This window comes from Fistularia commersonii, chromosome 4 (assembly GCF_037954325.1).
Source record: "Fistularia commersonii isolate RoL2024-O1a breed Wild chromosome 4, RoL_Fcom_v1.0, whole genome shotgun sequence".
Lineage (NCBI taxonomy): Eukaryota > Metazoa > Chordata > Actinopteri > Syngnathiformes > Fistulariidae > Fistularia > Fistularia commersonii.
In genome coordinates this window covers 4,614,441-4,642,375 of record NC_141287.1, presented here as the reverse complement: position 1 = coordinate 4,642,375, position 27,935 = coordinate 4,614,441, and the positions used below count along the sequence as shown (strand labels likewise).

The 27,935-nt window shown below is 39.1% G+C and overlaps 1 protein-coding gene across 8 annotated transcripts in view; it reads left to right on the top strand.

The window, feature by feature from the left end:
* dgkg (diacylglycerol kinase, gamma) overlaps nucleotides 1-22,591 on the top strand; it is a 112,266-nt gene extending 89,675 nt beyond the window's left edge. For 5 of the 8 annotated variants that reach the window (XM_086144789.1, XM_086144787.1, XM_086144788.1 and 2 more), the window contains 3 exons: nucleotides 9,853-9,973; nucleotides 13,294-13,354; nucleotides 15,928-22,591. In XM_086144789.1, coding sequence (XP_086000915.1) covers nucleotides 9,853-9,973; nucleotides 13,294-13,354; nucleotides 15,928-16,026 — 281 coding nt within the window. In that variant the 3' untranslated portion in view covers nucleotides 16,027-22,591. Of the gene's footprint in view, nucleotides 1-7,327; nucleotides 7,412-9,852; nucleotides 9,974-11,350; nucleotides 13,008-13,293; nucleotides 13,355-15,927 lie in introns of those variants that run through there. The other 3 variants (XR_015106009.1, XM_086144791.1, XM_086144792.1) reach the window with 3 other exon arrangements.
* Nucleotides 22,592-27,935: the final 5,344 nt, after the last annotated feature.

The following is a 27,935-nucleotide window of genomic DNA, read 5'->3' as shown; positions in this document are numbered from 1 at the left end:
TTCCAGGTAAAGCAGTGACCCAGAACCGTAAAAGCCTAAAAATTGAATATTATAATTGAAGCAGCACCTGCTTTGGCTACTTTCCACTTGTCTCGATCTGTGTTGGAGAGAGGACATCTATTGGGCTTAAGGCTTAAATGCATCCTTCAAAATCCTCTCAATATTTAGTATATTCTGTCATCTTATCCATGGGAACAGGATATATGAATAGATTTAGTACTTAAGGACAATGACAACAACCAAACGTCTCTTTAAGACCAGCGATTTGACCTCCAACTTCCAATCACAGTTAAGACAAACATGTCCATTATATACTGACAGGTACTCATTTAAAACTGCTGGTCCAGAATTTTTCTGAAAACGGAGTGAGGGATGGCACTGTCTAGAACCTGTAATATTTCATTTGGCTTTTCGTCAGTGCTTATATGAAAAAGCATCACACCCGAATCTCAGATAGTGAGCACATTTTTGGTTGATCAGCAACCTGCACCTCTTTCTAATGTATAGAGATAACTGTGCAAAATATTTTTCATTTCAGGATGCAAACTAAGATATTGACAAGTTATATTAAGGATAAAATGTAGGGACCTGTTGTCTGTGGTGGTGGTTGATATGGGAAATGAGGGGCTGAATGAACAAGCTAAGTGGCATCATCAATAGGATCAGGGTTCAGGTAAGTTTGCAAAAGGGTGGAACATGGAAATGAACATGGGAAGAGAAGCTGTTATGTTTTCTAATTTTAGAGAATATCCTCCCCTTGGGTTGAGAGAACAATCTGTTGACCAGTGAGCAAAGGAGCAGGGTTCTTCTGATGGTTTAAAAGAAGACTGGATCAGATGTGGCTGAATGAGAGGTGAAATGGCTAAACATGGGAAACACACAGATAAGGAACACAGAGCAACACAAGGGGGGAAACTTACCAGAACTTTTCTTAACAGCAATAATTGACTTGAAAAAGTCCTCATGCTAACTGGCTAGTACAATTTACACAAAAGTTGGACATTTTGTCTAGTCTGTTCTGGTGTTTGCTCACTGTTATAATGTACAGGTCAGCATCTATTAGTACCTGGTAAATATAATACATTGTTTTGACTTTTTTTCAAAATTTCCTGTTAGTGCAGTGAATGTGTTCAAAATCATTACATAAATTCATTAATATATACGTTATCCAAACTGCTTATCCTGCTTTTATTTGCCAAGACGCAAGTTGAAACATGAACCTGCCAATCACCGAGTCACATAGAGAGACAGATAAACGTTCACTCTGTCATTGACATTCATTGTTATCGCATGCATTCATTTAACCTCCTGCCTGTTTTTGTTGGGAGAGGAAGATGGTGTAACAGTCAAGAACTAATGCCGCTGCAGGGCAAAATAGGCCATACAAAAATAGGATCCTTTTTTGCTGTGGGGTACTGTGCCAAATCTGCCCCTTACATTACTGAGCTGTGCAAGACAAATGTTCATTGGTACTAGGTTACCCACTGATACAAATTTTCTACATCATCACACCACCATGAGAAACCCCTCATAAAATGAAGTATAATTACATGCCTGGAAATTTTGAATTAATCAGGCTAGACTTTTTCATCCCTCTAAATGGTTCTCTTTCAGAGAGTTATTTATTAAGTGATCCAGAGAGCCCTAATGCCTCTAGCATTTTGTGCCTGCTAAATTAATCTTTCTCTGCCATTATTGTGTATTATTTGCATATTTAACTGATTTCCCCCCTGCAATGAACAAAACTCCAAATAATGTTGAATGACATATAGTTACCAATTTTCCTTTACCAGGTGAATTTCTATTGATATTATTTATTTATATTTAATGTGAATTAGATAAACGGCTTTCATCAAATTGCTCCTTTCATCTCACTTTATACCATTAAAACACAACTGCATTTCTCTCACCTTGTTTCCATGGAGATTTCAAGGTTATGATATAACAGAGAGAAAGGAGAAGAAAAAATATACAAAATAAAAAAAAACAAGATGATTTGAGAGCTGTACATTAAAAACAAACAAAAAATTGAAATAAACATCAGACACTGACACAAATTACTCACATTCAGTTTGAAAATGTTTTTGCAGCCACTTTTCAATATAAGTTGTCTGGGAAGCGATCACCTCAGATTGCCCATGTCTTTGTAGAACTGAGCTGAGATGGTACTGTTCAGTAAAAGACAATGCTCAGGGGTGAAAATGTATGTAAATGTATATTGCATGTGCTATGGCATTTGTATTCGATTCCGCTGTAACACCAGCAATCTTCAGCAAAGAGGGATGGATTGAAAAAAGTGTTCAAGGATTCAAATGTAATATTAGGCAGCCATGATTCTGAGCTGAATTGATGTGTTTCAAAGGTCTGTGAATGCACACACACTTTTTGAGGTGAAACAGAGGTCATTGTAAGGTGTTTTATAATTAAATCACATCAGGGGCTGGGGTTCAGCTGGTAAGATAAGATAAGATAATACTTTGATTCTCATATGGGAAATTTGTGTGTCACAACACCACAGGGCAGAGGACAGATAACAAAGGACATTAAACACAATAACAATAACAACAAGTAGAGACATTAAAAATGACAGTGACAAAAACAGTAGGAGGATAAAAAATGGATAACAAACTGTTATACCAGGACAGGAGTACAGCTATGTGAGTGAGTGACAGTTGCAGGTAGTGGCCAGGAGTACAGATGCGACCCCGAATGGCAGTTGTTGTGTGCTGTCCAGACTGCCGTTGTACATCGGAGCATTATATAGACAAGTAATATTACGGTATTTACAGAGAGCATAATGAGAGAGCACATTTGAGCGAGTATACATTTTGAATCACTTGTGTTAAGTCTTCCATCTTAAATAACTTGACCTGAATCCAAAAAACAGTCCAAAGAAAGTTATTAAAGTAGAGATTGCCATAAGCTATAATTATTTAAACGTCAACGTAATTGATAACAGGAGTCTTCCATTGTATATAAAGGCTTGAAGACAATGTGTTGATTATTTAACTGTTAAGAAAAATGTAAATCAAATCCTGCTTTAAACATTTCCATTGTGGGGATTTTCCGTTTGTACATTCTTTTTAAACTCCTCAAATTAGTCAGAGCCCATAAACAAAAGAATTAACTGTGAACTCCAAAAAAGTCTATAATGTTTGATCCAAAGAAAAACAGAGAAGAAAAAAAGGAGGAAAAGACAGTTCAAGGGAGTGAAGTTTATCCTGTCCAGCACAGACACACAAACACACTCACACACACGCACACACACACACACTGCAGGGACAATGGGCGTAGAGTTGAGCTATTATCTATTATTGTGACAACATTTTTGTCCACCATGTTGAATATTTATGGGGTAATATTTTCCCCCATGTTTCCCATTCCACAATGTGACAAAGAACAGGAAGCCAATTTATTTATTCATTTGTTTATTGGTAAGCCTGTGTTGGAATCTTTTGCCTGGGAGTTTGTCCCCCAGGAGTGAACTCTTATTAAATTTAATTCTCCTGCTAATGATATTTAGAAACAGGATTCACCACTGAGCTCTCTGGTTTCATATATGGATGGACATTTGTATTGTGTGTGTGTGTGTGTGTGTGTGTTTTGTTGCGTGCCTCGGTTAGTATAAATGCCTGGATGTTTATCATTCAACTAATTGTTTATGGCATTTGCTTTCCCTGGCACAATAAACTAAAGCTTTTAAATCCATTTTCTACAGATAATGCAATCGGCCAGGGTAACCATTAGTCACTGAAAGAAGCTAGGGGCACTTCTGATCTCAGTGTTGTTTTTCTGCTCTGGTTTTTGTATGGCAGGGTCCAAACTGACAGCTGAGACATCCAGGTATAATCTGTAATAACATTAAGTTCATTTATATCATTGAAGTCAAAACAAATGACCTGCTGAGCTACTGCAAACTGACTAAATTTGCCGTGAATGTGCCTTCATGCAAATTGAATGCTTGAGTAAAGCTTCTGCTTATACTCGGATTTTATTGCACCGAACACAGACAAAGACTTTTTTCAAGCAAACTATTTAAAGGGTAGGGATCTGAGTAAAACCAAAAGGATTCTTGCTGATGGCCGTCATGAAGCAATACCACATATTATCAGTAGAAGTCAAACCAGGGCATAATGTTTACTTTTTGTGTGAAAAATTAAGAGACAGCAGTTCCAGAATCATTGATTCTTCCTTTTCAATAGTGGAGTTTGAGATGGACTCACGGTGCTTATCAATTTTTTTTTACATCAACCACAGACAGGGGACAAGCCTTGCAGTGAGCTCAGTGTTTTTCTATTGCACAACAACAAGGAAATATCTAAATTTCTTGAGCCTAACTCAACTGCTAGTTTGCTGGATGTTAGCTTTGCTATGTTCGTAACATCACACATGTGGGATAAGTGCTGTGTGTTGTTTGTAGGTAGTCTTTTGGATGAACAGGAAAAAAAAACTTTTTCGGTTAATCTGGAGTCATCCTTTAATGGTGATGTTGATGCTACGGATACGTAAAGAGACAGCAATGATGGTGATGTTATAGGTGTCCAAAGGAGTTGGAGTTGTATCATTGGTAAATGGATCCAAAACATCATATCCTAGAAGAAGTTGATTAGGATTGTAATGCCACTGAGGTAACCAAGGGCACAATCATGAACTTTTCCAGTGTTCCTCTTTGTGGGCCCACAATGATGAAAATTTAACCCAGATGGCCACTAGTTCTATGACACTGAGTAGCTGAATAGATTTCAATTAAAAAGTTACGACATCGCCTTCACTGGATTATTTTCTATTATCTATCCAAGGTTTGATGACAAGACAGCAGAGCCTCCAGCCTGCTGTGACCACTCCCTCCCCTTGTGCAATCATGCACACACACACACACACACACACACACACACACACACACACACACACACACACACACACACACACACACACACACACACATGCACAACAGACAATTATATTCAGGTATCCTAATGTGGTAGAGAGAAAAAGACAACCCGACTAAGTCAAATGGGACTGAAAGTCAATTCCTGTCAGTTGGTAGAAGATTGATAACAGTCTAGCGAGCACAGAGTGGGTGGGGAATGATGACAGGAAGAGGATTTACATACGAAGGCCATCCCATCATCGTGCCCCTCCTCAGCTTTTATCAGTGCACCATCTCTCCCTGCCCTGTATGTGCACCGAGGTCACATTTTCTCAGCTCCTTGCTGCACATTGGAGCATACAAAAGGAAGGGAATTGAGCCAATGATACCATCTATTCAAATGTGGGAATACATGGAATCTGTAAATTGCTGAACTGAAATATTAGATTGCATTACATGTCCAGCTGGATTTCAGATTAACTGTCATGTCTGTCTGTATCTAAAACATTGAAAAATGTTGTGGGAAATTATAAAAGGTCCCATTTCTGCTTATTTCAAAGCAGAACAGAAGATAAAGTTGGGCACAGAATCATTGCGATTCAAAGTGTGTCCAGTAGAGATATAGGCTTGGGCATGTTGATGACATGAGGAATTTATATTCTTTAACATATTTGCTGGTAAGGCTGGGCAAATATCCAAAGCCTTCTCTCTGTGACTCTTTGTGTCACTTTGAAAATGTTATGATCCTTCGTTACTTTAGCACATTCCTAAATACACAGCAGCTCTTTGTTACGTGACTCAGCGCTATTCAAGGCTCAGCAGAGTGTGTGTATTTTTACTGATTTGGGACCAAAAAATCAAAAGTGTGCTGTTAAAGCTTTGTGCGAATAAAATACTTCGATATTACAAAAAAAAACCAACAAAACATTGCATTCTCATTCAGATTAAATAAAACGTGCGTTATTTTCAAATATGCTGAAAACCCAAGCTGCTCTACAAAAGTAAAGAAAACTCTCCAGGATTTTTCAGTTTTTGTGTATCATAGGCACTGCAGGGAAAACAAATACCTATAATGAAAGGACTACACCTTTGTAGGTATATTTTTTCCTTGTCCCTGAGTTTGAGTTTGAAATTCTATGTTTTGTCATGAAAACCAGATGAACGGAATTAATAAATCCCCACGTGAATACTCTATATTGAATTGTTCATTGGGTCTGTTGACAGACCATATCTTTCATAATGCTATGCCACTCTGGCATACTCTAGGGGGGTGCATTGTAAGTTGCTCCTCATGACTCATACATATGTATTTATTCTTTTTTTCTCTTGGGACCAGCATGTCACCATCTCTCTTTGCGAAGGGATCACACCTAAAGCTTGTCCCTTCCGCCCTGTGCTCCCCACCCGCTCTCCTGCTTCCTTCCTTTCCCTCTCACTGCACTCGAGCCGTGACACACAATGAGTGAAGCTATTTCAGGCCAATCACATCCAGTCACCACATATTGTTTTCTTCTCACACGACAAAAACAGAAAACTATAATTACTTCGATCCTTCCCCCCACTGTCGGGTGGCTACAAATACTTGCTACATGAAGATTTCAGTGGCAGTGGATGGTGGGAAAGTAGATGACCTCCCAAGTTAATGAATGATGAGCCTTCTGATTCTGAAAGAAGCCAAGTGCTTTTTAATATGAGAACGGAGAAGGTGGCCTATATCATTTTTCATGGCCATTTCTACATTCTCCGGAAAAATCCCATGAAATCAGGTTTTGAAGAAAAAAAGTTAAGAAAAAAAGGAATACCAACACCATCTGGTCCCTAGCGACTCTGCAAAGGCATGTGACATGGTGTGTGGTATATTTTTGTACAAAAATCATCGTAACATAGTGTTCTTTGTCAAAAGGCCAAGTGCTCTACCCCTTCCTTTACCTCTGCTGAGATGTCTGTAGCTCCTCTTGACCATCTGCCATGACTCTGACTGCAGAGACAAAAACAGGCAGAAGGGCATGTGGGATATACAAGTGCGCTTGCTTATAAAATTATCACCTAAAACCGCAACCTGGTGCACAACACAAGCAACAGTATTAGGTTGTCTTATTAGCAGAAAAGCTTATTCCAAGAACTTAACCAGTTCACAGATAAATCATTCTATTAATATCAAAGTGTAATGTGGAGGCTCTTTACGTGAATGTTCGGTCGATACTCTTGAAACCCCTTAAATCAAACAATTCAAACCAATGTCATTCCATAACTGACCTCAATATGTCCTCAAAGATGTGTGTGTGTGTGTGTGTGTGTGTGTGTGTGCGTGCGTGCGTGCGTGCGTGCGTCTGTTTGCAAAAAATATTGCTGAACAGTAATGATTCTCACTGCCCGCTGCTTGGCAAAGCAACGCCATCCCATCCCAGAATGCACCCCGGCCATATTATGTAAGAGGCTGTTCTTTTCTATTCATAGCTCTACCTCGCCGAGAAGTAGCTGTGCCGTTTGATTGAGAGTCAAAAGCGCAAAGATCTGTTGAGGTGGGAAATCATCAGTGAGGTGAGAACCAGCACAGTGGGCTCTTCTGCCATCATATTCTCACACTGGGACACGAGTAGGACAACATGCCCATTTTTGGGCTTCAAAGGAAGTAGAGATGTACAGTATGCATGGGCGTGCTGTGGAGTGGGATTTTTTTATTAAATAGTGCAACAGGAAAAGCGCTTATGAATAGCAACATCCGTAAAAAAACTAAAATAGACTGTATTGGTCCTCAATGAAAATTTCTGCCACCGGCAGCAGAAGCAGTTTTTTACAAGTCAGCTGGAGGGAATGACAGTCCGCGTCAGCCCTTACATGGACAAATTCCCATCTGTCATGTTTATCTATTGTGTTATTATCCCTGCTCTGATCCATTAGTCTCTAACTGTCCAGTTTCCCCTTGATGTATGCCCAATCCTATTATGTGTAATTCCTGGAAAGCTCTGCAGACATTTTCCAATGGTGAATCTGGGGCCTCAGATAACAGCTGTCATTTCTTGTGCTTGACACAGCAGAGCGGTGAAGAATGTGGACAGACACGTAGGTGCTGGTTGGGACAGTGATAAGATCCAGAGATCTGAATCTGTAAATAACTATAACCTCTTATGTTTCCGCCCTGTCTTTCAAAACCTTAATTTTAAATGTTGAGAGTGTTTCAGCTTCTTTCTTTGGTTTTCCAGACAGTTACTTTGCTGCTTCGGTCTGGCAAAAGTGCAGTCAGCAAGCAGCAGGCAGATTCTTTCAGCCAGAAAAACCACCAGCCTGACACTAAGTGGTAGAATGTGTAATGTGATTAGAAACAAAACTGTAAGTGACACATCATCAGTTAGCCTAAAAAACAAACCCAGCCTCATTTCTACCGTTTGCTGATTTTAAGGAAAGAAAGGCAAGAGGGTTAGAACAGAGTCCTGACAAGATAAGTAATAATTGGAATTGTTTACAGAGCAACAAGCAGAGCAGACAGACCTGCAGCCTCTGGCTCTGGTCACAACAGGCTGCGGTGCTAGTCGTAGCTTGTCCGGGGGGCCGAGATCCTCGGGTGACCGGCTCTGTCTCTCTAAACTGTTCTTTGTTTCCTCCTGAATCCAAGCCAACTCGACCAGATTGAATCAAGTGGATTCATTGTCCCTGTATTTATCTACATTCTGTCCATTTTTATTCCCCTCTGTTCTCTGGCATCACAAAGAGGTATTTTACAGTGTGACAAAAAAGGAGTGGGATGGGTTCACTTGCACAAATCCATCTGTCTGAGCTGTCATTTCATTAGTATAGTCAAGTTCAACACAGATGCAGGGCGTTGCTTCGAAGACTTTACACTGCTTTAACAGTCCACAAATTATCATGGTGGCTGTGAAGAGAATCGTTTTTTTCTCAGAATTCTGTGTAAGATATTCAATTCACAAAGTATTTACAAAAAATCCTGTGAAGTTGTTTGGGCAGCAAATTGTTACTATCATACTGAGTCATCTAGGAGTTTCAGTTAATCTGAATGATCATGCAAAGAAGCATTATTACCAGTGTTTACCAGTGTGAGGCATTCCACTTTTATACATTCAATCCCCCCTTTTTTAAATTTCATCAGACTGGGATTTCAGATGTATTTGTGAGAGATACAAATGTTTGTGTAGTGGGCGTGACTCCGTGTTGTGTTACTGAAAGGTGAAGACCGGCATCCCACGAGTGCTTTTCAACAATTCACTTCTCGAAGGGCTGTAGCAGCCAATGTAGCTGTAAAACAAAACATTCTTGGGTTTAACTTGCGTAACTGCCCTGTTGTGCTTCCTGGGGGGCGGGGATTTCACCACAGGAGGCACAAAAATGTACACAAGCATCACACAAAGGAATATGATATTCAGTACCATGTAGCGACCACAAAAATACTTTTGGATCAGTTCTCATTCCAATCATAAACCAAACATGACCATCATTTCCCCCTCTGTAAGTGTACCCACTGTTTGAGATTGAGCAGAATTCAGTTGGAAGCTTTGAGGTGTGGAAGAATATGTATGGTATATAGAACATGATAAATCGGTATTAATGTTGTGTTATTAAGACGATGGGCCCATCGAAGAAGTCGAAACATCTGGATTTACAAAATGTGTTGTTTAAGAATTTTGTATATCCTAGAAAAGGGACATTTATTGGACTATTTGGTACAGCCCAATTGGGCCCGCTAAATGTAGGCAAAAATAAGATGATTCAACACAAGGCTGAAAATTGTTGGACATACATTAGTTAGAAAGGAGAAAGAAGTTGGAGATGGAAAATGTTTATATAACACAACAGAAGCCCAAAAATGTTTCGCATAAGCTTCAGTCACTCTCGTGCTGAAAAAAGAATAAAAATTGAGGTTTACTATCCTCACTTTAGAAATGCTGTGGGAAAAGGTCTCCTGACACAACAGTGAAAGGAGGAGCTTTTTATTTCTTACACTTTTTGTCTGCCACCTTTCAATCCAGACTTCAGCGACCAATTGCTGGAGGTGGTTGGCCTGGAGGGGGCAATGGAAATGGGGCAGATCTACACAGGACTGAAGAGTGCGGGGAGGAGACTGGCTCAATGTGTCAACGTCACAATCAGGTCAGAGATCCCTCCATTTCCACCACCACATTTAACCTCCTCTCCTCCTCATCCTCTGAGCTACCTATTCAGTATTTCTCTCCCAAAAGGGAACCCAAAGAGTAATTAATATAAATGGATAGTGATAGTTTGTAAGGGGTAATCTGTGTATGACTAAAAGTAATTCTTCTCAAAATCTTCTTGTTGTGGCAACTGGACTCAAATTTCTTCATTTGAAGACATTTCACCCCTCATCCAAGAGGCTTCTTCACTTCTAATGACTTGTGGGGAGTCTCTGAATCTGACTATAATTTGTGAAAGGTTGTGTTTGCCCCCCCCCCCCCCCCCCACACACACACACACATGTTCAGAGATGGCTTCATTGAGTACTCTCTCGAACCATCTGTCTTCTCTGGCTAGAATGCGGACATTTCTATCTTCAAATTAATGACCCTTGTCCTTCAGGTGTAGGTGGACCACGGAGTCCTGTCCTGAAGTGGTGGCTCTCATGTGTTGGCCCATCTGTTTGTGCAGAGGTTGTTTGGACCCTCTAATGTAGACATCGTCACAATCCTCAGTGCCAGTGACAGCATACACCACATTCTCTATCTTATGCCTGGCTGTTTTGTCCTTGGGTTGCACCAGCTTTTGTCTCAGGGTGATGTTGGATGTGAAATGTACCGGTATATCGTGTTTGTTGGACACCCTCCGCAATTTCACCAAAACACCAGCAACATATGGTATGATAATGGTTTTCCATATGTTATCTTCCTCCTGTTCTATGTTCCTGCATCTGGTGGTTTCTGATTTGGCAAAGTCACAATTAGGGTAGCCACAGGATCTCAGGGCTTTCCAACTCTGCTGTGCCTCAATGTCCATCTGCACCCTCCAAACAGCCAGGAGAGATTCACCACCAGAACCAGCTCCCGGTAACTTTCACATGAGTCTCAGTTCATGTGATCTATCAGGTTTCACTCCTTTGTTTACTTTTACCTTTTTGCATTCCAATACAGGCAATCCCATAAAAGTTGGTGTTTTGCTCCAACGAACAACACCCCATTACCATAACATCCCCCTTAGACTCAGTTTCTGCCAAACTTCTACTAAACTAGTACATTTACATTACAAGCCACCATAGCTTACCCTGGCAATTATACTCAGAAACTCCCCACAGGTCATTAGAACTGAAGAAGCATCTTGGATAAGGGAAATGTCTTCAAGTGAAGAAACTCAAGTTCAGATACCACTAAAAGAAGATTTCAACAAGAGTCCACCATGACCCGAATGACTGAGAACCTCCATCAGACACTCGAAGTAATTGTCCGAGCAGATTCTAGTGTTAATGTCGGTGAGTTTTCCAGGACATCAGACACTTTCTATCTTGGTTTTCAACTTCAGGTTAGCCTCTGTCAGCTATCGAGCCCAACATTTTCTGGCACTGAATTGATGTCCAGCTGGGATTCTTCATTATCATGTGACGACCTTCCATCCCCCCTCTGTCTCTCCTCTGTCTGATCAACCAACTGGAAGCTGGAATGGTAGCATGGACCACATCCATCTCTATCTCTATTAAATATGCGTTGCTTTTGAGTGTTTTGCAATATTTGAAGGTTAAATTCCCAGAAGCAGCCAAACAATAGCATGGCTACACATGATGAATTATAGATTTACAATGTTTTAAAAAGTGAGCTGCAAGAGACATGGTCTCCACATGGAGATGCGGTCACTGTATGAGAAATGAACAGGCGGTGGAGCAGAGGTCTGATATGGTTTTCCATTATGTTCAGCTTTATCAAAAATATGTGAATTCCATCAGCTTGAGGCTAACAAACCTATTATTGGTCTTTTTTTAGCAAAGAGTTGCAGCACAGAGCTATAACTATTGTTATCTTTAGTTGTGGGTATATGGGTGCATGCTAATTCAGTATGACCTAAATAATGAAAATGCTAATGCTGTGTCTGTTAAGAATTTGACCTGACTAAAACTGTCACATGCACAAAAAAGTGAATCAATTTGTGTAAGTGTCGCAGGTATCATCTTGGATAAAGGAGTATCAGTGACACATCTGAGATTGCTAAATTGTAAATGCATTTGCCTTGTACTTGCATCACAGTGACTAAACAATGCTTTGATAATAAATCTGCATCCCCAATGAGAATTTAAAAAAATCAACGCAACAACTTAAATTCATTAGGACATTTTTGCTTGTATACTTTTTGGTTGTCACTGCTGTTGTTGACCATATTGGTTTCGAGTCCCATAACTTGAAAACTGTTGAAGAGTGATGCCTTTAAAAAAGAGCATCAACCTAACAAAAATAGATTTATAGATTCAAAATTAAGGGTCTTCTTTTCTTGACATGTGCAGTCAGTGACCAAAGAAAAAGATCCATCTCAGCAGCTTCCCGGAAAATAAACGAGAACATGCTTCCATAAAATTAGAATCAACACTTACAACACAACATGGACACTGTGATTGACAAAACAGAACTGCAAGATATGAAAAACACAGTTAGAAAATCACAGATGGAGAACAACTTTTTCCATCATTCCCTAACCACTTTCGTGGCATGGCGTTTTTTTTGCATGTATGTGTTACATAAAGCTCATACCTAAGAAATTGGGTTGGTATGACGTGGCAATGAATGCTAAATAAAAACTCTTCAAAAAAGTCGGCATGATGTTTTTTTTGACAATTTGAAACACTGTGTAACTCTGTTGACATTCCAATATTGAAACTGTTACATTTATAAAGAAAGTGATAGGATTATTTTAAGAGTCACAACTCTGTTGACTTGAGTTTGATTTGGAGCTTGAGTGTAAAGACAAGAGGATTTACCCAGAACTTAAACAAATTTGAACTGCAGTCTATCTTGCGTTTCCAAGCACGTTGCCAACTGCTTTGCTGACACCGCTATGAAAGGTGATTTTTTTGACTCTTACAAGGCTCTGCATATTTATCAGAGCTTGCCAGTTACTGTACCAAAGACGTGACATTTCTCCAGCCTGTAATATTTTCCTAGGCTAGAATTAAAAGAGCATTCATTGCAGCCATTCTCCCATACTGTGATTCTTGACAAGGGAGGTATGCATGAAAGTCTAAAGCCAACTTTGAGTGTGTGGGGAGTGTGTGTGTCTGTACAGCGGGTCTGTGAGTTTAAAGAGTCAGGGCCTGTCTGGCTCTCATGGGAACAAAGGGTGCACTGTTTGTGCAGGAATAGTGTCAACAGGCCTCTCGTGCCTCAGAGGTGTGTGTGATCTGAGCTTTACCACCCCAATCAATTTTCTCTCTTTCCGCCCCACCCTTACAACTTGTCCATCCCCGTGCCCCATTTTCGCAGGACATCACGACGGCTGCCCATGCAGATTGATGGCGAGCCCTGGATGCAGCCCCCCTGCATGGTGAGAGTAACAGTTTAAAAAAAAAAATTACCAAATACAATTTATACCATGTAGTGTACATCTACAGAATACATTCTATATTATTTTATGTAATATCCAGTTAAGAAACATCTAGAAAAGATAGAGGAAAACCTGCACTCACTGGTTGGCCATGAGATACTTTGTTAAAGTGCAGCCATAACACAATGTCTTCATGAAGGTGTAACAATGAAAAGAAGCTGCACTGTGAACTGGCTAGCTGTGAGACCTGGAGAAAATTAGGTTGAACTAGGTGTCGGGAGATTTTAAGTGTTTGTTGAACAATTTTTGTCAGTTGATTTGTTGGTTTGCTAATTATCTTGGAGAAGTACCATTTCAATAGGCATTCAGACAGAAAATATCACTAATAACAAAAGATCAGCTGCTTTTAAGTAAATATACATTCTCCACCAAGTAGACATTGTTTAAGGATTTCACTAGTGCAGCTGAAATGCAGGCCTGATAATCAGATAACATCCAGAAAGGTAATCTATCTCAAAATAAAGGCTCATTAAACATTAGTCAGTCAGTCATTTGGCTGACGGTTTTAACCAAAGCGACTGACAGTAGAGATGCCAGGGATTGAACCCAGGACCTTATACATGTGAAGCATGCACTCTATCACTGAGCTTCAAACAACGCAAATAGCTTGCATCATTGCAAGAATTTACATGAGCCATAATTCTACCCTTTCGTCAGGACTGATGCTAATCGGAGAAACACTCCATGCTGCACTTAAGAAGTAGGAGAATCAAACTGATCTCTGTCTCTGTTATTGCTAATGCTCTGGGGGAAAGAGGTCAATGTTTTAGTCTGACTTATAGATTCAATTGTCATGGTCCCAGTACCTTACTCTGATGTGCTTGTTAAAGTATATCATTACAACTTATGGAAATGGTGGAATTTTGGAAAAAAAAAATTCCCAGCACAGGGAGGTTTAACTGTGAGCATGCCACCCAAAATGATGATTGGCTTTAAAAGACTTTGAACTAATTTTCCCCCACAACTTGGATTGTGTCCTCAAGAATGAGGGAATCACACAGAAACAAAAGGTAAAAGTCTACCTGAGGGACCATCTCATTGCACTTGTGTCCACATTAGTAGTTAAATGCAAGGGCTAACCTACATTTTTTCATATGATAATGATTATACCAGGGCTGTGGTTATTGATCAGGACACAGAAGATGCTTCTCACCAGTGGCCATCCATGAGAATTATCATAGCACTGTAAATCAAAATGAGTACCAATCCAATTATTGGCCAATACTGGGATCATTTCTTAAAATGTGCTATAATCCAGCCCAATTTCAGAATTAGTCTCTTAACCTTGTACGTACAAAAGGTTTAACTATACCATTTGCTCTCTGCAGGCTCTCTGCTCGAAGCTTGAGAAGTTGGCCTATATCATCTGTCGTTGTCTGGCAAATCTTGTTTTTAACTAAATTGTTTTGGCCCTGAACTGCAATACACCACTCTGCAAGGCAGACCCACTGACCATTGAATGATAAAGACAGTGATTATCAATTTGGCCTTTTATGGTTGTACCCCAGGCTGCAGCATTGTGCAGTGCGTGACATTGGATGATGGTACACTGGGCAGCTCATGCCTCTCCAGTATTTCTGATAATTAATGTGAAAACACATGAAAACATGTGAAAACAAGCAGAAAGTAACTTGAATTTTACAACTGTAAAGTGAAATTTGAGAATTCACATGCAGGAATACACTTAGCAAAATAGCCACTTTGCTATGATACTAATTTTAGGTTGATATGGGATCAGTGCTTCCTAGTTTTTATTCAGTTTGGGTATTTCAGTACAACTTTGCAAAGGATCTGTTGAAGTATGTAAACCAATTAAAGGGAAATTGGCTGGTGACTGGATCAATAGCATCATTAAGAGGTGCCCAACTGAAAATAATGAAATCAATGTAAAAAGAGGAGTCTATTTTTCAGGTTTAGCCTAAAAATGAATAAGTATAAATATCATAGCGTTCAATACTCATTGTCAAACAAATTGCAGTAGCATCAGCATACATGCAGTGTAACTACATGTTAATTAAGGTTGCTCCCTTCGAAATGTGAATAGATGCCTTAGGACTTGGCTACTTGCAATGAGTTCCTGTGTAGGCCAGGACTACTCTTCTGGAATGGGGAAGATGAATTAATTTCCTGTAAATATGGTTGATCAAAGAAAACAGACAAGAACTGGAAAAGGGTTTCCTTATTCAGGTCACTGGATCAATATATAGAACTGGATCTACACTGATACAATGCAATTCTTTGCTATTGTTTTGTTTTTACTGCTGTTTTTACAGAATTTTGGTCATTTTCACATTGTGATAGTTGACCCCCTTGGGGAGAAGAAAAATCGGAACTGGTTACTCAATTATATGAATTATTTGCAATTCAGTAGCAATGAATTATGAAACACCAAGTGTCATGATTGTCACCAGCTAAATGTGTCAAAATAGAAAATTAAAAAAAAGAGAGACATAAAGAGAAATATGATGCATTTCAAAACAAATATCCTGACATTTACTCCCTGATTCTTACAGATCCGGATCACACACAAGAACCAGGTCCCTATGTTACTGGGTCCCCCTCAGAAGACCCCATTCTTTTTTTTAAAGAAATACAACAGGAGCCGGGACTAGGACATGTGAATGCACGCAGCAAAAAGTTTAATAAGTTGCACAACATGTGCACACACACACTCACACACACACACACACACACACACACACACACAAACACTAAATGGGCAAAACTGTCCACCGGTACACTGTTCCCAGATCGGGCTTTGAGAGTAAGTGTTCATTTCAAAGATCACATCACAGAATGCGTAAAAAACATGGCGTGGAATATTCCCAGTGTTTGGATGCCTGAAGACAATTCATTTCCTTGGGAATCTGCAGGGATGGCACCAAAAAGTAATTCTCAGTAAAAAGTACCTACCTTGTCCTGTGCAACAATCATGTCTGCAGCCATGGTTTCACTTCACAACATTCGAATCACTTCAGCCCAAAATACTCAGCCATTTGTGATGCACTGCCTGCCAAACACATCTTGGGTCACTGAAATACATGTACAGCCCGGGAATGAAAGCGAGTGGTAGGGAGGACCAAAACTTGTTTATGATTATACCATGACACAAGAAAAAGATACATTTTTGAGAAGCAGCAAGAAAGATTAAGAAAGTTAACTTGAAATAGCTGGAACATTGCTCACAAAGCAGGTGAGAAAGAATGGTAGGATTCACCTCATGGATGAAACACATGTATATGAATAATGTAACAGTGATTGCTTGTAGGACCAATTGCTCCAGGGCATCCATACAGACAACAACACAGTAGAGCTGAGGAGAAGAGTGGAAAAGGTTAATCCATTATTGAATAATTTTGTTTGAGGGTAGCAGTGAGGCAGAACAGTGGATCGGAATGGGGGCAAACATGCAGGGATCTTAGCCTCTTAGCATAACCGGCCCACAAACAAACCCTTCAAAACAATATCTGAAGCCTGATACAGCCATAGAGTTCAGGTAGTGGAAGTGTTGCCAGTTATCACAATATCACCGGGGCAGAGACTTGTCTGAAAGTAGAAGTGGTAAAGACTGTAAAGTAACGTACTTTATCCCAATGGTTTACGATTATGCACATACCACACAAATCAAATCAGATTCAGCTCCTGTGCATATGCCAAAGGACACTTCTCACAGGTCAATGATGATACATTCCCCCCCAGGGAATAACAGTAGGGCCTCTTGGGTTTTGATTTACCAAAGAATTGGCAGGGGTACTAAATTTATCCATCTATTTCAGGGAAGGTCTATTTCTCATCCTGTGAAACCCTACGCCTATTGCATGTGTCAAACATCAACTCACAATGTCTAATGTCCTGTAGGAGTGCAAATTTTGAAGCTGCTGCGAGATACCTGATGAGTTCACTGCAGTCACAATTACTTCAATCTACAGCCGAAGTGTTAAGAAAAGATGACATAAGGATCTATTTCTTTTAACAAAAGATGATGAGGTGCAAAATAGGGTGAAACAAAATTGCTCAGACACTTTGAGTGAGCTTCTTGTTTGAAGAATGTATTTGTAATAACATCCACCAAATACAGCAAATTATTGTATTCTATATGTGCAGACATAAGTGTATATGTTTGAAGTAGTCATTGCTCATATCAACTGTACATAAAAATGTGTTTAATACTGTATGTTACAATCGTCGATATTGGATTCTTAAATGGAGGGGCTCAGATCAGTATTCTTGTATTCTTCACCTAGCAGGACTCCTCCAGTATCTGTGAAGGGGCAGTTTTCCACTTCAGTCCAATTCAGATGATTTGAGATTCACATATATTCTCTCCTCTGCTGGGCCTCATTTTGACTCATTGGAGGAAACAGGAATCTTGGGAAACAGGAGAAACTGTATCAAAAATGACGGAATATCATCAAATGATCTTAAGTCAAGGTCAGCAATACATGGTCTTTGACAGTGGGTGGTGTCATGTGACAACGGCAAGGGGATTATCACTGTGGAAAGTAGTCCTACGGCATATATATTGCTCCCAAGCAAATGAAACAGGATGTCAGTTCGGGTTTTTTTTAATTTCTTTATTGTCTTTAAGTACAGACAAAAGTGCTGAGTCATTGTTTTTTAATCTCTTTTCTAAATAAAAAAAAATGGCAAAAAAATGGTGGACGATATAAAAAATGAAAAGGATAGAATTTGGCCAGAATCAGCCGTGTTTAAATTCTGAGTTATAATACTGACTTGCAATTTGTTTTAGATTCCAACTGTTCCTAATTAGCACCAAATGCAAAGTACAGTTGACAGTAATCAGAAAGTGGCAAATACAACAGATAATCAGAATCAGATGTTATGGTTTCTCACGAGGCTCGTTGGTGCACTAAAATTACTCAGCTTTCATCCAAAATTGATTTAGTCACATCAACACAAGATGGGTTTTAGTTGCTGCAGTAATGTGTAGTGCAAAGGGGAATATCATTTGTGAAAATGATACACTAGCCAAGAATAAATATAAAATTAAAGTCTATGTTGCAAACGTATTTCCATTTGCTGTGTTTCTGTAGTATGGTTAAGACTAAACTTTGGACATATCTCGCTAAAGTGAAGTGTGTGAAGATATTTTCCACAACCATATCTCAAAGGGAGAGCAGTGAGGCAAAGGTTATTGGCACACTGGCAGAAAATTTCTTCTTCTTCTTCTTTTGGCTTTTCCCTTCAGGGGTCGCCATAGCGAATCAACTTTCTCCATCTAACCCTATTCTCTGTATCCTCCTCTCTCACACCAACTACGTTCATATCATCTCTCACTATGTCCATAAATCTTCTCTTTGGTCTTCCTCAAGACCTCTTGCCTGGCAGCTCCAATTCCAGCATCCGTCTACCAATATAACACTGACAGAAAACTGAATAGGTAAAATTGAAGAGACAAAACACATTGGATCTGAACAAAATGTCAGTTAGACGTATGGGGAAAACTAACTTAAACACTATGACAAGTCAGTTGAGCGGCTGGTGCAGTGCCCTGTTATTACTAACTGAGCTCCATTATACGGGGAAAGCTTTGATGCTTTTGTACCCCAGTTCCCTTTAAAACACAATGAGTCATGGCTCTTGCACCCAGGCCCCATGAGAACAATGTCTACTGTCATAATTTATTTTATATTTATCCCACCTTTGGAGAAAATTCTCTATAGGCATCAATCTAGGAGGCTTGGTTTGTCAGTTTCATTCGTTCATGTTATGAAAACAAAAAAATGCTCCAAATCAAAGTCATGTAAATACATCATGCTAAACTGTATTTTTACGACACATTCCCCCCCTGTATCACTGTTTCTCCATTGGAGCCCAGTTGCCAAGTGAACTCAATGTGAACAGTGTGCATGTTTACAATAACATTACATATGATTAAATAACACTTTTCGAGACCTGTATTAGCAAATGTATATATTTGTTTGAAAATGTTATTCTAAATCAGCACACATGAACCCCCGCCTTCTAAAAAAATAGTGAACAAACAGGAAAGTTTGAATCAGAAGTCAAATTTCACTGCAAAAACAAAGACCTGTCACATAGATTTGTTCTCAAATCAGAAAAATAAGCAGCATTTTGATGATAAAATAAGATAATACTTATTGGTGCAGAGGAAATTGCGCTATTATAAGAATTTGATAATTACCTAAAGGAAAAAAAAAACACATAAAAATCAACATTATATTTAAAAAATCATAGTCAATCATAGTTCAATTATAGTCAACAAGTGACAACCATGCTGCTGAGATTTCTAGCAAAATAACATAAGCAGTTAATAAAATGGGTGAGACTGATTCATATAAAATCATGTTCAAGAAAAAAACAAACATAAAAGAGTGAAAAAAGAAAAGGGAAAAAGAAGCCCATTTCCCGGCAATGACTGGCCCTGTCAAGTGATTCTATTTTATTAAAAGTACATTAAACACATTGATGGACCATAATTTACATCCCCCCCAAAAAACTGGATAACAGATGTCCAAAAGGGAAATTGAATATTTGTAATACAAGATTTTGCTTTGAAAAGGGCCCACTGGCATCATGAAGACTGTATGACCTGGTTGAAGTATGATAATTTCATCAATATGTTGTGACCTGGGGGGTCAGGGGCTGTCTATCTGATCCCACCTTTGAGGAGTTAGCAGTTCATTGGCCATCGCAGAGGTAACGTTTAGTAGCAAAATGTGGAGGCATTTTGGTCATCTTTATTTGTGCCTTAGTTTGGCTGAAAGATATAGTGACAAGTACTGCAAAAACAGTGTTTTGGTGGTCTTTGATTGCTCCCACCACCACCACCATACCACCTCAGCCACACAAACACACACACACACACACACACACACACACACACACACACACACACACACACACACACACACACACACACACACACACACACACACACACAGCTTGTTCGGTCTAACTAGGAGAGTGTTAGGAAAAACACTCAACAAGTAGTATCAACATGTGTAAGGCAGATGGAGACCCTGTCTAGAATTACCTACTGCCCTCTGGGTTGCTGAAAATTCAGCAGAACAGGATCACAACAACTTACAAATATAGTGCAGGACTATAATAAGAATAAGAATAAGAATAAGAGCAACTTTATTTATCCCGAAGGACATTGTTGTGCCAGAGTTTCAAGTAAAACATAACAATAATAGATGATAGTAGGAAATTGTATCAACAGTAAAAAAAAGGGGGGAGAGTAAGAAATACAAATAAAACTATAAAGTGTCAAAGTCAAGGCTATAAGTAATGCTACTCTTACCATGAATGAGAGTAACTGGCCTTTTTCTTTATTATTTTGCTGTTAAAGCAAATGAAGGGTCCATAAGAGTTGCAACTGTAGTTAAAGAAAACATGACACAAACAGAAGTAGTATTTTGAAGTGCATTTTCAGATATGGATAAAAACACATCTGGTATTTCTGGCAGAAATGGGATTTACCCAAAATAGCAAGTTCAGTGCCCACATTTATTGAAACAAAAGACCCTAGGTACACTTGCTATATTTGAACAGGATAGCTTCTGAGAGGGTCTATTCTTGTGATTTACAACTGTGAACTGTTATAATATGCAGAATGTATTTTCTATTTTGTTCTTCCACTAACTCTTAATGGTACATTCATAGTAAATGCCGTGGAGGACCACTAGCGTGTTGCCCAGCCATAATATAGTTTCACTTGCCTAGTTAAGTTCAGTTCGGGGTTCCATTATTGTACTGATCCTCACATTTAACTACATTCGATTCATTTAACACAAAAGTGGCAACTGTTGTGTCTCTCACTACTGCAGAAGAGTGAAAGGGAGAGTCTAGAATGAGAAGCAGAGACAGAAGCAGAATCTCGTTAATCACCAAATGTACAATGTACACAGGACTGGCGCATGGTGTGACAGCACCTTATAGGAAGAAATGTAAGATAAGAATTATAAGTTATTAGAAAAGAAACATGGCAACAAAAAACACAGGCTGGGCTTAGGAAATATATACATCCAACCTCACCAAATGAGTCATTGTCTGTTCTACTGACTATACACCTCATTATGAGAAACGTATCCCTGCTTTTTTTGACCACATTTAAGTAATTCATGTTATGTATGATTCTTCATTTACCATTTTCTTCTTGAGATCCAAAGAAATTGAAAATGTAAATTGTGATCCTATGTTATATAATATAATACATAATAAAACTATAATCTGTATTCATTTAAAAGAATAGTTTGCCAATTTAGGTTTCTCACAAATAGTTACTTATCACACATTACAGTTCAGTCTGAACAGGTTTGTACCTTACTTTTCAAAGTGAAAGTGAAACAGGGCTTCACGCTCTACACACTAAAGCTGTTGGCATGTCTTCATTTCTCTGAAAATGAGTGGACATCCCAACTTTGTACTCAACCTTCAAATTTGGGGGGTTAAATATGGACTGAGTGAGGTTTTCTAAAAGTGGTAAAGGTAAAAGCATTGTGCTGCGTTAAGCACATTGCAAAGAACAGCGGCACTGATAAGAGAAGAAAAAGCATCTTCAAAAAGAAGAGTCCAAGGTCCTCTTTTTTAATTTCTGTTTTAATCAACCAACAAATAAACCAGTGACTTTATATTGTTTAATGTGAACACATAGAAAACACTGTAAAAAAAAAAAAGAATTTGTCAATAAAATAAAGGAACAGGGGAAATATCTATTAACAGTGAGAAGCGCTGTGCTGTTTTCAACCTTGAGAGATTATTTTAAAAACCTTTTTGTGGGGGACGGGGTTTATAAAAACATAAGACTGACATCTTTTTCCAGAGCCTTGGCAGAGTGGCAGTGCTTGACATGTGTACCGTCAGATCACAGATTAAATGCAACCTTGCATTTGATACACTGCTTCGGGGGGTGGGTACCACAAAGGCAAAAATGCTACAGCATGTAAAATCTGTTAATTAAATAATCCAATTAATAAACTCTATCTGTGTTACAATCCCTCTGTTCGCCCTCAGGGACAGTTGGTTGGGTCAAGGGCAGACCATCCCCCACACTGTTCTGGATGTGATTAGATAAAAGAGGCTGAGGAATCAATACAATCAGTCTGCCCTGCGTCTGTCTGTCACCCTCACTACTTACTGGCTGTTGGCATTTTGGAAAAAACATTTGACAAATAAACAGAAAAGAATGACTGTGAGTTTAGTCCCTTCTTCCTGAATCGCGTTTACAAATAGCAACTGATTTTACCATCACCACACTGGACTCCCAATGGAATCCAATTCAAAATGTATTTATTTTTTTGTTTATTTATTTATTATTTTGATGCCATGTATCTTATGACAGTGAATGTAATACGATTTTGCTATTTTTAAGTGTCATTTTAAGTAACACTAATACCTTTGAGACAATGATGGCATGGAACACACTGAATCAGACGGAGGCGAGCTGTGAGAAGAGCTAGTGTGAACAACCACGAATTGATTTCAAGAGGGCTGCATTTCTCGATTTGACTCAGAGAGAGAAATGGTTGCTACCAGGCTAATGCGAACCATCTCCCTATTGTAGAGTGGCCCTAGTTGAACACATTTTTGACAAACAACATAACACATCGAATAAAGATGTTCCTTTTCCCTCAATCAATATACTGCCTTCTCTAACATGTTAATGTGTATTGACACAAAATTATTTTGCTGTCACAATGACAAAACTTGTTGACAAAGCATAAAAAGGCGTAATATGTGGTGAAATGGTTAGCGCTGCCACCACACACTTCCAGATACTCTGGTTGTAACTGGGCTCTGTCTGTGTGGAGTTTGTATGTTCTAAGTGTATTTTCCTTTGTTCTCCTCCCAACTGTCCGAAACCTTGCAGTAGGATAATAGACTATAAAACTCCCAGACATGTGAATGAGAGTGACTCTGTGTGTGGCCCTGAGATCAACTGGTGACCACTGCGGATGGTCTCAGTTTCTTGACTAGGGGAATCGTCTTCAGCCGATGAGGATTTTGCACATATTGTGTGTTTGTGCTCTCCTGTCTCTGTCTTGCCCCTGCCCCTTGGAATGGTCACACCTGTTTGTCCCTGATGGGGGACAAAAAGTTGCTGAAGTTGGATATCACCACTTTTATGGCAAACCTGAGATAAAGTTGAGTGCATCTCTATGTCCAATGGAAGAGTATTAAAAGCCTTAAGTACTCTCAGTATCTCTGACCAAATATAAATCTGTAATCTTGATTGAATCGGTCTTGACTTCTGTCAGAAAGTAAGGATTTGCACCAAACAGAGAGATGATAGTCCAGAACTGGGCACATGCTGCCCTTGTCGATGAAAAAAAAACATCTAGGTCATGGATGCCAAGTGTCTATGGGTATGCAGATTAAAATATTCCTGTTGGCAGATGCCAACATATGGTCCACCTGACAGTCCGTGAAGAGCGCCAACTTTGTCAAAGATTGAATATGTTCACATTGATGGAGAGGGTCAACAAGGCTGATGTGTTCATTATGATGTTCAACTGTAAGACTTTACACTTAAACATTGTTCAGCATTTTCTTCCAAACCCAAAATGGAAAAAGTTTATTCAGAGTTGAAACAAGCAAAGTGGTTGGGGCCCCCTTGTTTGAGCCACTCAGATAATTGAAATCCACAAAGGGGTGTGTTTTAGTACGTAGTTATGTCACGTGTTGGATATTTGCATGGAGAAAAAAATCCCTAGTAAGCGCAATATCTAGACATGGTATTGTGGACTTAAAAAATGAAAGGCCTTGACAATCAGTTGTTGTAATCGATATGCGCACTGAAACCAGGTAATCAGAGGATTTGAAAAGAATCCCATTAGGTGGACAAGGTTGCGTTAGATGGGTTAGTACTGTCACCCAAACTGCATGGGATTGAGATTTTCCTATAAATCTGTAGAATCCAGTTGTTCAACAAACTGTTCACATATTTTCAAAATCTGAGCTGTCATTGAGATAAGAGCCAGTTTTGCTCTGGAAACAACAATACCCTCTCTCCTTCTTCTGAAACTAATAGATCAATTATGGGGAGTGACAATCTTCCACACAAACTTCTAAAAAAATTATAGGGTAAATCATATCCAGGTCAGGGGATCAGAGGAAAATCATGCTGCTGTTATCCCATTCACGCAACATTTCTCAGAATGTCAGATTTAATACATTTGGAAACAATCATCTGAAAAATGTAGGACTTTTCTTTTTGGAATAAATTCAACTGTCAGGTTCATCACTTCACTTCAATTTGAAGTATGTCAGTTTATGAAAAATGATAGCATGAGTACACATAGACAGACCAACAGACAGAGACAAACAGACGGATAGATAGATAGATAGATAGATAGATAGATAGATAGATAGATAGATAGATAGATAGATAGATAGATAGATAGACAGACAGACAGACAGACAGACAGACAGACAGACAGACAGACAGACAGACAGACAGATAGATAGATAGATAGATAGATAGATAGATAGATAGATAGATAGATAGATAGATAGATAGATAGATAGATAGATAGATAGATAGATGGGATAATTACAGAGTAATTATAGCATAGCATAAAAAGACTTTGTTTCTGCCTTTAGGATTGTGTCCTTTTCTGCGAGTTTCGAAATGAGGCAGTGAAAGCAAACGGAGAATGGAGATCAGGAGGAAAAAGAGAACATGTCAAAAAAAGGCAGGCATTGAATTAAGAATGGGACAGAGACATGAGAGATAATAAAAGAAAGCATGGTTATACAACTGAGCCTTAGAAGAGTCAGCCTTTGGCAAGACTTCTTGGGTATGGCTGCTAAGATAACAAGGCAGGAATTATCTCCCAAAGTGCTATTAATAGCAGGCAAGTCACATCTTGTCCTCTCACTGGGAGAGCATTCTGCGCCCAAAGGCTGCTCTTTCCTATTTCAACTATTTGAAATGAATTGAGCCTTTTGACAGACATTTGCAAGCTGGGTTGGACCATCAAAACTCATGTCTAATGGTCTCACCTACCTGTTCTCCATCCACTGTAGGAATTACAACCGCTACCATAACATTCAGAGATCTATGTGATGGCACACGGTGTAACACCCCCCAATCTATTGCTCAGATCTGATCACATATCACCTTTTGAAATGGGGACTGTTCAGATGGTTTGCCTGCTGCAGCTCTCTCAATTAAAGCACATTCACTCAACTTGTAAAACAACTAACTCTCCCTTTACATTTTACCTTTGCTTCCATTCAGATTCATCAGAAACCCAGGCTATACCAAAAAGTGAACAACCATTGTGTGGAATTTTGATATATAGTCATGAAAATGTCAGTCATTGAGACGTGACTGCCACATGGTATAAATGAAAAAAAAAAAAAAAAAGGAGAATACATTCAGACCTTTGCCGCAAAATGAAGTGGCAAAATCTAAATTTTATTTTTTAATACCTTGTCTTTTTAATAACCTTTTGGGTTTGAATACCTCACATTAATACAAATTAAACCAAGGTCACATTTACTCTTCAGTTCAAAGGACAAAAGGGAAGATGCCCTGAGGAATTATTATGTTTGTGTCTCAACATTTTCTGGTTCTCCTTTGAGATCTTCACTTCCTAGAATTTCAAATCGTACACACACCAAAGCTGGTGAGAAATTAGTCACATATCAAGTGAGGTCTTTGCAGTTTTGAACTTATCCTTTTCTGGGATATCAAATACAATACTTGCACTAACAGGAGGAATCATGGTCCCCATGCTGCAGGTGTAGCGTTTTAGTAACCTTGCTTGGAAAAAATCAGGATTAGCCCACATCGTGCCCAGGCTTTGCTGACCTGGCGATTATGTCAGTGTCACACTAACCCAGAGTAGTTGTCTTAAAAGCAACAGGAAACTGGGGCTTTAACTGTTGGCCTGTCTTCACAACACCCACTCTGACGCTGCAATCATCCGTGGTGAGGGGAATGTACACAAGAAGCATGTCCCCTGTGCATATGGCATATTTATTTAAGGAAAGAGTAAGCACAGCAGCACAATATGCTCACTCTCCACACGCCTCCAAGTGCCCACCCACATCATCCGCACCAACAAAGGTACACTGGTGAACCTGCAGGCTGTTGGGTTGAAATGTGTCCTCTGCTATTTAATGCTTCACACACGCTGACAATTGAATTTCACAGCTGGTATTTTTAAACTCTCTCAGCTACCAATTCCCAATACCACCTCTTAATATTGTGAAAGACAAGCCATTTGTCTTTGGCCTTTGACCTCAGGGATATACAACACTGGTAACCCTGTCTCACCTGTGAGAGGCCTGTGTTTTTGTTCTTACTATTACTGTCCCTGCTGCATTCATATAATCTCTGCCATGGTGGCAGGGATTTTAGGAGATTATGGTTCTAATACTCACTCCCAGATTTTGCTGTAAACCCTAAGTGATGTTTTTAGAATTTCAAAGGGGATTCCTTGGCATCTGTTTGGGCTCAGAAACTAATTTTCATTGGTCAATTTTATGCAAATGAACAGACCAGCATTTTTCTGGCATCAGATTCAAGTAACTGAATTGAAAAACAGTTCTTTATGTTTAGATACTACACTGAGTGAAGATTACCACACTAACATTTGAAAGATGGTATACTTTGAATGTATCTATGAAGGTTCTCAGCCATTGGGTTCATGGTCAATAGTAGTAATTGTATTTCAGATGGACTGAACATATTAGGTCATTAGAGCATACCTCAAAACTAACAGAATGCCAGGCATATTTATTATACTACACGATATTTTTTGTCCTGATTTTTTGTAAAAATACATCATTCATTCAGGGAAACCATAAAACCACATATCATTGTCTAATACTGCTCATGGACAGCTGTGAGCCTGGTAGTCTTATTGTTTACATGTTATATAATCTATTCTATTTGTCTGTTGAACATCATTATATAATCATTATGTAATATACATATATATACACACACACACACACACACACACACATATATATATGTGTGTGTGTGTGTGTGTGTGTGTGTGTGTGTGTGTGTGTGTGTGTGTGTGTGTGTGTAATTGGGAACAACTGCAGTTTGTATCATCATTTGGTTTGGAGTGCAATCAATGGAACCCGGTTATTTACTTCCTTATTAAAATGATCATTCACTTTCATCCATCTGTGAACGCAAATACATGACTATAGTAAAGGGAAGTTTAAATCATTTTAAAACCTATCTGGTTAAACATATATTCATCACAATTAAAAATGACTGAAATTGTGTCGCTGTGACAGTCTAAAACGCCTCCTATGCTCAAATGTCTATTACTGGCCCTTTAACAGGAGCATCTCGTTGTTGATGGTCGAGGAAAAATGTGAATGAAATCCAGCCATTCATAAAAATAGGCCAGCACTGCAATTGGCGGAAACAGGACCTCATGCATAATTAATTTATTTTTGGGTTTCCATTGGCTGTTTGCGTTGACTGACAGAGCCCTGCAGCCAATCACTGCGTGTCTCCGCGTACCGCTAGTGCCCAGGGAAAAAGCGAGTGGGCCATTAT